Here is a 12500-nt window from a genome sequence, read left to right on the forward strand (position 1 = left end):
GAGCTTTTCTCTTGTAGTCCTTGTATGTGACATTACGAATCTAGTGATGATCTTCCGTAGTACTAGAATTAAGAATCAAAAATCATCCATTCAGTTGTGAACTCTCCCTTGTATCTGCACTTATTTCTCTCTTTCTACCTCGTTATCTCTCCCTCAGGTGCGAGATAACAGTTCTTTATTCCAGGAAGAGCCGTCGGCGTGCAGAGAACCTTCTGATTCATATTCCCTTTAACAATATTAAACTTATACCATCACCATATCCAGCTTAATGTAAATATGGCTGGGTTTCCCATGACCTGATCACGTGCCTCACCCTGTAGAGCAGCAATCACTTACTCAAAGACTAGAGCTCATGCATTATACGAATACATTATAAGTCACTTGGCTGTTTAAATACGAGCTTTTTTATCAGTGAATATCATATGCGGTATTTAACAGTTTCAAATGTAATGTACTCGTATGTTGATGTTATACCCAAAGTGTTGTAAAAAATTATTTATATTCGTTTATTCATTCTTTTTTCTTTCTTAGTTCGTCTGTGTTTTATTGTTGAACTTTACATTTGGAGAAAATTGAACGTTCAGTATCATTCATGATATTTTCTTGGCAGTTAATATATATATATATATATATATTTTTTTTTAAGTAGAGAAACTAATATATATTAAATCCAAACCCAAAGAAATGTCATATCGATACAGCAAAATTGAAATTCTTGAAGATAAAGTTTTGCAGTATTTACCAAGCACAGACGTATATCAACACTCACAAAAGAAAAAAAAAAAACAGCACCATTGTTTATGTCATCTGCTGATTTTATTGATTTAACTTTTTTTTATAATAATTTAACGTGGATTTAGCATATACACACAGGTATCTCCACACCGTTCCACAAGACCTTAGACGCCTTAGCAACTTAGCTCCACCACATCATCGCTACATAAGTGTACAAAGTACTTTCCACCCCACCCCTCTGATACCACATACCCCCCTCCCCCTCCCCCCTGTCACGCATGCCATGTCACGCTGACGTCACTAACCCCCTCCCCGTCGCCGTTTCACCCGCAGGTCATAGACTTAGGGGTGATATTCCATCCTGGATCCTATCTCAGGGATATTTGGAACATTATGGACTCCGTGGTTGTCATTTGTGCGGCCGTTTCCTTTTGTTTTGATATGATGTGAGTAGCCATGCACCTTTTCTTTGTACACGTTCGTTTGTTTTTTTGTTTCGTTTCGTTACTTGTTTTAGTTTTAAGTGATATATATATATATATATATATATATATATATATATATATATATATATACATATATACTAGATGAACAGGCGTTTTCAATGTTCCTCAGGAGAACGAGCTGTCAATATATCTACCCACTGATGTTCACGTGTATATGTATATATATGTGTGTATGTATATATATTTATATACATATATATACATATGTATATGTATATATATATATAGATACATATATATATATACATATGTATATATATACATATATATACATATGCATATATATGTATGTATAGATATATATATATATATATATATATATATATATATATATATATATATATATATATATATATATATATATATATATATATATATATATATATATATATATATATATGGCATTCCCTACGTCGGTGCTATGCCCTAACCTCCCACCCATAGTCTGACTCATCCTTAAAACAACCCAATATGTGTTGTATTTATGTGGCCGTCATTGTTATAGCCAGCAAAGTATTCTGATATTACCCCCAAACAAGGTAACAATTTATTAAGGTAATGAACACCATTGGATCAATTTTTTTTTTATCGTCAGAAGCGTGATTATATTGATTCACTGATTTTTTTCGAGTTGTGTATGTTTATCTTAAAAAATCGATACCTTGAAAACCCGTTTTTGTTCAGTGTCCCTCCCCCCTCCCCTCCCCCTTTCATGTCATCTTTTGAAGCTGGTTTAGTGTCAAAATGTTTGTTCGATTCTCAAGCTCGACTGTACCTCTTTTTTAAGTCAATGTGATTAATTAATTCCCTTTCATTACTCAAGTATCAAGACCATTTTTTAAATATTTAATCCCATTATAACAGTGATCATAGAAAAAAAGTAAGAATATATACATATGTATATTTATCCCCGCACTCTCTTGTACTATACTGCTTACCAATGATATGTATGATAAGATCAGGAGCCGCCATTGCCAAGATATCGGGTAGCTCGTCTGTGAATATTGTATGATATATTTGAGTGCAATTTCCTTTGATTTATCACGAGTAAAGTAGAGGCTTCAGTGTTTCCTCACGTTTTAATCACTGTACACTTTCCTTGATCACTTTCACTGCGCTGAGGTGCATGTCACTTGTCACTTGATGTTGCTGTCATGTCACTGCTTCAGGCTGGTTTTCCGAGTCCACCTCACCTCTCAGTCCATCTCGTAGAGTTCGTCAGTCACCTCACTTGTATTAGCTGTCACCTGCGTAGTGTTTACCGCTATTGTCATTCCTCTCCTTTTTTCCCCTCTTTGTTCCACCTTTCGGATATCTGTTCTCCATTTGTACTCCATCCTTCTTCTCACATTTTTTATTGGTTTTTATTATCTTCATACTCTCCTGTTATTCATTTATCAGGATTTACTTCCTTCCATCGCCTCATTTCTTTTCACCTATTTCTTCATTTCGTTTTTCTTTCCCATTACCTCGTTTTCTTTCGCTCACGTTTCTTTCCTTAGACTTCGATTTCTTTTCCTTGCCCCCGTTTTCTTTCATCCCTGCTTTCTTTCTCTTCTCTTCGTTTTCTGTCAATCATCTCGTGCCATTTAGCCGCCATCATCTTTCCTCTCTTTCAGGAGCAGAGTACTGAAAACTTTCCAACAAATGTTCCTCCTTATTCTAGAGAAAAGGGAGAAAACCACGACAGTCACACACTTGATGAAGAAGAAGAAAAACAAAAACAAAAAAAAACACGGGGCATTTAACCCATTGAACACTCAAAATCCTCCCGAATTTCAGGTCGTTGATTTAGGCGTTGTATTACACCCCGGGGCGTATTTTAGAGACCTGTGGAATGTCTTAGATGCTCTTGTGGTTATGTGCGCTCTCATTGCCTTTGCGTTCTTGTGAGTATAAACCACGGCACGACAAACCTCTTGCTGATGATATCTCTAGAGCCAGCATTTTAGTCATGTCACTCTGTCTCTGTGTCACGGCCATCATTGTGATAGACATGTTCACGGCCACGGTGTTTAGAATCGTATCACGTCACAGATTTCAAGTGTTAGAGAATCTCCACGTCACGGTAAATTGTTATTGATTTTGATCTGACGCCGACGTTTTTTGCCCCATTGATTTATCAGTTGATGTATCTGTTTAATTGTGATCATGACACGTTGATTTGCTTTCGTTTTTTTATTACGTTCTGTACACAGTTAACGGTCTTAGAAACATTGCTGTTATTTTAAGTCCTTGTGCGTGGCGCCATAGTGGCACTTGTTGACTCCCCAAATTTTGAACATTAATGTAATGTATTTCTTCCTGTTCGGAATCTCATTTGTGTCTTACTCATGTCTCGCGAAAAAAACATTGTCCTTCTGTTATATATGTGGCAATAGACTATACAAATAAACATACACACTGTTTCTGAATACATACATACATACATGAATATACATGTATATATATATATATATATATATATATATATATATATATATATATATATATATATATATATACATATATATATGCATAAGTATATATAGACATGTGTTCATATGTATGTGTATATTACACTTCTATGACGGTTCTTCGGTAAGATCACCAGCTGTACTAAGACACTGTGTTACGTTCATATCATTACCTGATTCACTGGCTTCACCCGTCCGTTGGCCCGCCACACTGCACACACATTGCACGGCGCCCACAGCTTCTGGCGGCACGTACTATATGTTCCTCACAGTTCGCGGGAAGACCACACTCCGGCGGGATTTCGGTCATTCATTCCGGTAAGTGTGGCTGGACGCACGCTCGGCTCCGCATACGAGAGCATTCGGACAAAGGTATTCGATCGGTGGATGCGCAATCCTCTCGCGACTCGCCCGTCCACATTCCCGCGTAGAAGAGCACCAGATAAAAGGTGGTAGACTGACGTATTTCTCTTCATCCCCATCAACCACATGTCATTCAGTACTCTTGTCTCCTTCTTACTGATCATCACTTGCAGTTTTAGATCTCGTGATCCGTCTATCGGGTCATGTTAACTGATCCTTCACACCTTAAAGCTAGTTTAGCCCTCTATCCTCTAGATACAACCCTACAGCAGCTAAAATGCAGCTTCTTTTTAGCTGTGTCCTCGTCTATGACTAAGCTCTTGTCCGTCTTTCAAATAGACAGGCGTCTCAATCAACCTGAAGTTTTACAACTTGAGGTTATTCGATCTTTTGACTTTTAAAGCAAATGTCTTCTCATCGTCTTAGTTCCCTTGACCAATCCTCGTTTTTTTTTTTCTCTCACTTTTCTTAAAAATAGAACCTCGATCTATTTCAGTATCCTCTCCTCTCTTCAATTATTCTACAATATATGTCCAATCTTCCACTCCCTCACTCCTTCCATAAAATCTCTCCCGTAACTAATGGGCGTAGCGATTCCATTGGGAACCTTAAACCCCGTTAAAACACCTCCATTCCTCACTAAACGATAAGGTGAAAAACAGCCTGATAAGACGAGTACCAGAAGCAGTTTACATGTTCGATGATCTGACATGACAAGTGTTCTCGAGAGAGAGAGAGAGAGAGAATAAAGATGTTTTAAAAGAAAAAAGAAGAAAGAAAAATCCTGCTTCAATTCGATGGGTGAAGAATTTCATTTGCAGATCTCAGTAACAGCAACATGGTAGTGCTTTGCTGCCAGGCTTGCATAAGAGCGGTAGCCCGTTGACTTATGCAAGGATTGGCGTTCTTAGAGACTATAATTGCAAGAAGTCATTCAGGCTATTTATATTGAACACTCTGATTAAGGTAATCTCATTGCTGTTATTGGCTTATTCTTTGGCTTTTGCTGTTACTGAGAGATGTTTTATGAAGTAGATGAGTATTTATTCATTATTTTATGTTATTATTATTATTGATTATTATTTTTATCCTTATCATTTTTATTATTGATTATTATTGTTATCCTTATCATTATTATTTTTACTATTATTATTATCATTATTACAGTATTTTCTCATTTTTATTGGTATAGTTTCTTCTGTTATGATTATTGTTTTGTTAACATATATTTTGTTTATTATGTTCAAATTTCAGTTATTATAATCATCATTATAATCTTCATTATTAAGATATAGTTTACCGCCATCATCATTATCATCATAATTAACATTCATATCGCTATAACCATCAAACCATTATTACAAAAGCAATATAATCATCATCATTATCACCAGTGTCATCCCCGTGGCATCATCATCCTTATCGTAATTTACATAATCATAACCACTATCATAATTATCATCATCACTATCGTTGTCATCAATCATTCGTTACATCTGAATTATTATCGTCTACATCCTTTACGTCACTATTATTTTTACCTTTCGGTTATTACAATTTTCATTTTACTCCTGGGTTAATATCGTTAAGTTTATTAATAGAATGCATATAATTTATTAACTTTATTTTTTCACTTCTTTTATTGGTGTTATGATTAGTATGATTTTTGTTTTACAATTTTCGTTTTACTCCTATGTTAATATCGATATCGTTAGATTTATTGTTATGATCATATGAATTAGTATATTTATTATGATTATCATTACTATTATAATTTTATTGATGTCATAATTATTATTATCATTATCGTAATAACTAGCCAGATTGGTGCTTTTGTAATAGGCTGAAAGAGCAACTATGACAGATTAATCATAAACCTCTAATTATATAGATTTTTTTTATTTGTTCATTTTGTGACAGTTAACCAGCAAATATTTATGCAACTTCCATCTGGTTCATGATTGCTCCTTCAGTCAGCAGGTGTTTTAACAAGTGTTCAGTGTCACCCTGGCTTGAGTCATTTGTGCATGACATATGCCAATATGATAGATCAAATTTAAACGTTTCATTGTCATATGGAGACCCTTTTGTAAGTTATAGCATATAAGGTAGACCCTAAGTGAAATCAGCTTAAAATTATATCTTTTAAACAGAGGAAAGGTGGAATCTAAAATGATTTAGATGTTTTTAGACCCATTAATAATATATATACATCTAGGTGTTACCCAACTGTTTCCTAAACTTACTATTTTTTTGTGTGGGGCATAAGCAATCTAGCTAATCTCTATGGATGATGCGGTCTAAAGAATATAATTAGTAATATTCTTCGTTCCTAAATTCCCTTCACTCTTCGACATCCAAAGACTTCATATCGGGCACCAAACAAGCTGCTGCAGCTTTATACTTTTTTACATTTTTTTCCTATCACTATTTTTCATACAGTGTATCCCCTTAAACAATGCTGTATTTTAATTCATAGTCTCCTTTGATAGAAAATGTCAACACGCAGTCAAAGGATGAACAGCAGATAACATACTATGTCCAAAAGATAACTATGTTAATTTGATGACTTAGTATATCAGAAAGATAATTAGCCATGTCAAAACTATAACCTTTAAGATAACATGCATTATAAAAAAAAAAGTAATAGCTATTAGTGAATCGCTAGCTATGCCCAAGGAGACGACATTCCTCTGCCCAAAGTCCTTTTCCGATCAAAGTAACATCAAAGTAACAAAGTAACTTGAAATAAGTGTAGGTTCTGTGGAGTAATAATTCGACCCCCTCTCTAATCTCGTAGAATAACCGATTTCACATCTAGGGCAAAATTGGGATTAAAATATCAATGAGAAAGATATCAGAAACAATCATGATTTCAAAAAAGTGGGAAAAGGCATATCCATAACTTTTCGAGCCTGTTAGGGATTTTTTTTCCTTTCCTTTCCACCTAAGCTCCCTTATGCATTTGTTGATATTCGATTTTTTTTCTCTCTTTAGGCTAAGTTTAGGCTTAATGTTCGCTCTATTTAGGCTAAGTAGGTCCTATCTTGGCTATATCAAGTAGGTCCTTTTCTAGGGTCAGGGATCACACGCTCATGTATTCTCTCCCTCTGCAGACCCTCCCTGCAACTGAAGTAAGTGAGAGGAGTCCGTGGAGTTATATATAGTGAGAGGAGTTGCCTATTACCATATTACTATTATTTACCATGATTCCTGGTGTATGCATTTTGCACTTGATACATATTACCATTGATTTATTTCGATATCCTTGCAACTACCGTTTACTCATCAGCTTTTTTGCTCATTGCTATGCCAATATTTAAAGGAGCATGACAAGGTACTATATGAGAGGTTTGGGTTCACAAAATTTGCATATACAGACTGTAGAAAGTTGGACTTAAGAATCGTCGGGATCAAGTCCTAACATACCAAACCTCTCTTGGACAAGGTTGATTCTTGCCGGTATAACAACTCCAATGATGAGACAACATACGGGTCATAGTTGCATGCTCTAGGGTAATGAGTGACCGCGGGGGGCCTCCTTGGACCCCTTAGACCACTATGGGGTTCTGGGATCTCCTACTAGTTATTTTAGAGCCGAGGTTGGAGCCGGCTGTAGTCTGCTGCCTTGTGCCGCCATTAATGCATGTTCTTCTTGGTTTTACCACTCATTTACTGCGAGACATCACAGACCCTCGACACCCGCAGCCTCGAGATCACCAAAAGGCTGCGGAGATATATATTTCAACCCGGATTTCTTACGTCTCTTACATCTGTAACCCTTTTTTTCTTTCTTTTCTCTACATTTCCTTTCCTTTCCTTCCTTCCTTGTGGTCTCCTCTCCTCCTCATTCCTAGCTCAGTCAGCTGTCTCCTTTCTCTGTACCTGCCCTAACGTTGTTTTTCCTTCTTTCTCACTCTTTCGTGCTCTCTTTTCCCTCTCAGCCATTTCTTTCCTTCTTCTATTCTCGATTCCTGTGCTACTCGTCTCTTTCTCCTTCTCCTTCTCCTTTCTCGTCTCCTTCCCCTCTTCCTACTCTGACCGGGTTCCCCGTCACACACCCTCCCCCTCCCCCTCCCTAACACACACCAAATGCCAACAATGATAACTTGTTACCACCATTCGTCTTGACAGCCACAGTCGTTTACATAGAACAGGGTAGAAATTTCCAACAACAAAAAAACTTGTTTTATTTTCAAATCTCATGCCAGAGGTATCCACAATATTTTTTAAATAATCCAGTTACTTTCTGTGATTACATACACAGGCTGAATACCATTACTCCTTTATGATGATACACCCTGGTTAAGGTTACTCTCACAGCCAAGTGTACCGTTTGAAACATCTAACATGCAGAGTGAAACGTTTCTCATGTATAAAGGAAATATATCTCTTAAAAAGCTGTCCCAATGACACATTTAACCAAAATTAAACACGCACAGAATATTGTGGCCAGTGTGTGTGTACAATACTTAGGATACAGTCTTATCAATGCCGTCACAAGATAAGGCACACGGTACGCCTCACCACAGCATTTCCTTAGCCATCTTAACAAGGCTTTTCAGTCTAAGACGACTCCTGTCTATAGAGCCGCTTCAATCACTCAACAACAGCAGAACTAGCACCAGCGACAACTGCAACACAACAGCAACAGTCAGTCATACAGTAGCAACAACTACAGCGGCGAACTGGTGGTGTAGAGACTGTATTCCCACCGCCCACACTAGACACATACCTGCACCGCCCGCCGTACAGGAGGAGGCGAGGCACAATGTGTATATACAAAAATGCTTACAGTAGAAACATGTGCTGAGATAGCTTTAAATGCACATGGGATTCCCTACAAACATGATGCACATCTATACTCTTGGTGAGAACTTGGGGGAACATAATGGTATTCATGCTGGAAAGTGTGTTTGGTAAAATCAAAGATTATTGCCCACGACACAAGTGCTTCTAAAATAGACCAAAGTTCCAACCCCTAAATTACTAGATTCTAGAACCAGCTACACACACAAAAAGCTGCAAAATAGACTAGCTGTGCGTTCTTCGCGCCAAGGACCGACCGATGCGAGTGATGTCTTTTGAGCCGCCGATCTCGGCCTTGGCAACATCTTTCACATTGTTTACCTATTCCTTTTTTTTTAATCATTGCATTTATGGTACCGGATTTTCCTAGGTACGTCGCCACTTTTTTGCCATGTCAAATACCAGTCACTTCAAGTTGGATAAACCAAACAACAACAACAAAAAAAGAAGGTTCGAAAGAATCAACTCCCCTGAACTCGGTCGTCTGCTAGAACGCATGAAGTGATTAACAAACAAAACAAAATAATGATAATGTTGTTAAACGCAAAAAGATTATCCCTCAACCGCTTGTCTGAGAGGAGAATCTTCTTGTGTGGGACCTAGAAGATGAAGAGGGATTCTAACCTGTGCATGGATTAATGGATAAGACACAGTATCCGTACATTATGATATACAGACACAGTGATAAAACTACATTTGTTACACTCCAGTTGATATGACCGTAACACGCGGCATTAAGATAATATACTTTACAATGATGATATATATATAGAGATACAAGAACCAGATAAATTCATCCTACAATAATTTTCTAACAAGTGTATTGTTGTGGCCACACGTACCTGTGTGTGTTGTGTCTTGCGCAGCGGAGTAGTCTGCAAGTTACGTCTGCACTGGCCTGTCTTTGGAAATTGGTATTTCGCCTGTCTTGTTGTAGCTGAGATGCATCTCGAGTTTATATATTCTATATTTTTCATAGACCAAACAGCATCTCTACTTATTCATTTCTTTTTAAGTGTTACAAAATTTCCGGACTTATAAATGTTCTGTCAAAAAAAAATCCAAATGTGACTTTGTCACGTCACTTTTTGTTATCAATTTCATTTTTTTCTTTTAATGACTAACCTGATTTAAAAGAATTTTCCCAGACCAAAAAAAAAAGAAAAAAAATCAAAAGCCATAAAACCAGCAGACAAAGCATGCTCGTGTCTGCCCTAGTTGTTTACTAACTGGAGTATGTGTGTTGGTGTGTGTGTGCAGGGGAAGCAGCACAGGCCAGAACCTGAGCACCATCAAGTCACTGCGAGTGCTGCGTGTGCTGAGGCCCCTCAAGACCATCAAGCGGGTACCCAAGCTGAAGGCGGTGTTCGACTGCGTCGTCAACTCCCTCAAGAATGTGTTCAATATTCTCATAGTGTACATACTGTTCCAATTCATCTTCGCTGTTATTGCTGTACAACTGTTCAATGGAAAGTTTTTCTACTGCACCGACGAGAGTGTACATACAAGAGATGAATGTCAGTGAGTATTCCAATTGTTTTTGTATCTGATCTTTTGATGATATCGAGGTAGGAAATGACCAATATTATACCTGTCTTTTGCCACAGTTAGTGTTCAGATTCTACCTGTCCCTAGTTCATTCAGTGCTGAAGTGCGTCACCCGCGTTCTGAATGAGACGTTACTGTACCAGATATTTGCCATTACCTGTAGTTCTGTAACGTGTCGAGTTGGAGACATGTACTACTACTTCAAACAGATTCCTAACGATCCTTGTAGTCACAGATATTCGCCTGCCTGTAGAACACGTAAAGATGTATAGAATGACCAAATTAGTAACAAAACTTAGATATTCATAAGCCACTACAGGGCACGTGGGCACTGGACACCCACCCAACAGAATTATCATTTCAACTTATGGGCTTGCAAAATAAGTTTCCTTCACCAGACTTGTTATGTTATCTAAGTGGCCCTCCCCTCCCTTTCCAAACACAAGAACACCTTCTAGTGTCAAACTTGATGTTGTTTAGAGCATTTCTTCTGGCGTCCCTTATTGTCCCAAGAGTACCCCCTCAGCCCTTCCCACGAGTGGCTTGTCTGCCTTGGCCTCATCCTCGCTCCCAGGAGTAACCTCTTTACCTCACCCTCAGGGGAGAGTACTTCGTCTTCGAAGGGTACGACCGGCCGCCTGAGGTTAGGCCGAGAGTGTGGCGCCAACAGAGCTTCCATTACGACAACGTGATGGCCGCCATGTTGACCCTCTTCGCCGTCCAGACAGGCGAGGGTTGGCCTCAGTAAGTAGGCGATCGTTTTAGAAAGAGAGTGCGAGAGAGAAAGAGACAGACAGATTGATAAACAAATAACCAGACAGACATGAAAAAAAGAGAGAAAGATCGCTTGCCAGTATAAATGCACTTACATATCGTTTACCCCTCACGCCCACGCCCATAGACCCTAACACGACTCCCTCTGCTTCTCCCTCCCTCAGAGTCCTCCAGAACTCCATGGCGGCGACGTACGAGGACCACGGACCACAGCCTCAGGTCGCCGTCGAAATGTCCATCTTCTATATTGTGTATTTCATCGTGTTCCCTTTCTTCTTCGTGAACATCTTCGTCGCTTTGATCATCATCACGTTCCAAGAGCAAGGAGAGGCTGAGCTGCAAGACGGAGAGCTCGACAAGAATCAGGTGAGAGGAGAAGTCGAGTCCAGAGGGTTTTTTTGGAGGGATTTGTGGGGTCCAGACGGGTCATTTTGGGTCCAGGGGGGTCATATGGGGTCCTGTGGAGTCCAGAAGGGTCCTGTGGGGTCCAGAGGGGTCATGTGGGATCCTGTGGGGTCCAGAGGGGTCATGTTGGGTCCTGTGGAGTCCAGAGGGATTCTGGTAAGGAAGGGAGGGAGGGAGAAGGAGAAGGGAAGGGAAGAAGAGTAATGGGATCAGTGAGGGATGGAGTTGCCTTGATGAGGACGGGTATTTAGGTCTGTTTAAGTGCGAATGTGGGATTAAGATTCAACTATGGGTGTATGATACAGTGCGTTGGGAATCTTATAGAATTTATTTCAGGTGGAAATGTTATTAGAAAAAATAGATTTAGATATATAAATTTGTGTGTGTGTGTGACTATGTATATGTGTAATATATATATATATATATATATATATATATATATATATATATATTACATATATATGTAATATATATATATATATACATATATATATATATATATATATGTGTGTGTGTGTGTGTGTGTGTGTGTGTGTGTGTGTGTGTGTGTGTGTGTGTGTGTGTGTGTGTGTGTGCTTATGTGTGTCTGTGTGTGTGCTTTCTGCCTGCAAGAATGCTTGTGCGTCAGTATTTATTGATGATTGATTTCCACTCCAGAAATCGTGCATAGACTTTGCCATTCAGGCCAAGCCTCTTGAGCGGTACATGCCAAAGGACCGCTCGAGCGTTAAGTACAAGATATGGAGAGTCGTCGTCTCAACTCCATTTGAATATTTTATCATGTTACTGATCGTGTTCAACACACTTCTCCTCATGATGAAGGTAAGACTTCCTGATCTTCAGGTCTTTCTCTATTTACGTACTTCTTTTTTACAGCGTTCATAGGGTTAGATCTTAGATATCA

General features: G+C 38.4%; 1 protein-coding gene across 34 annotated transcripts in view; it reads left to right on the top strand.

Moving 5' to 3' along the window:
• Positions 1-12500, top strand: part of cac (calcium voltage-gated channel subunit cacophony) — a 291025-nt gene that overhangs the window by 222321 nt on the left and 56204 nt on the right. For 22 of the 34 annotated variants that reach the window (XM_086531498.1, XM_086531514.1, XM_086531499.1 and 19 more), the window contains 6 exons: positions 1069-1181; positions 7177-7194; positions 10130-10390; positions 11018-11161; positions 11356-11557; positions 12254-12418. In XM_086531498.1, the coding sequence (XP_086387624.1) occupies positions 1069-1181; positions 7177-7194; positions 10130-10390; positions 11018-11161; positions 11356-11557; positions 12254-12418 (903 nt within the window). The remainder of the gene's footprint in view (positions 1-1068; positions 1182-7176; positions 7195-10129; positions 10391-11017; positions 11162-11355; positions 11558-12253; positions 12419-12500) is intronic. The other 12 variants (XM_086531523.1, XM_086531500.1, XM_086531509.1 and 9 more) reach the window with 1 other exon arrangement.

The sequence above is a fragment of the Penaeus japonicus genome, unplaced genomic scaffold (genome assembly GCF_977035675.1).
Source record: "Penaeus japonicus unplaced genomic scaffold, GWHDUDI00000001_assembly GWHDUDI00000035, whole genome shotgun sequence".
NCBI lineage: Eukaryota > Metazoa > Arthropoda > Malacostraca > Decapoda > Penaeidae > Penaeus > Penaeus japonicus.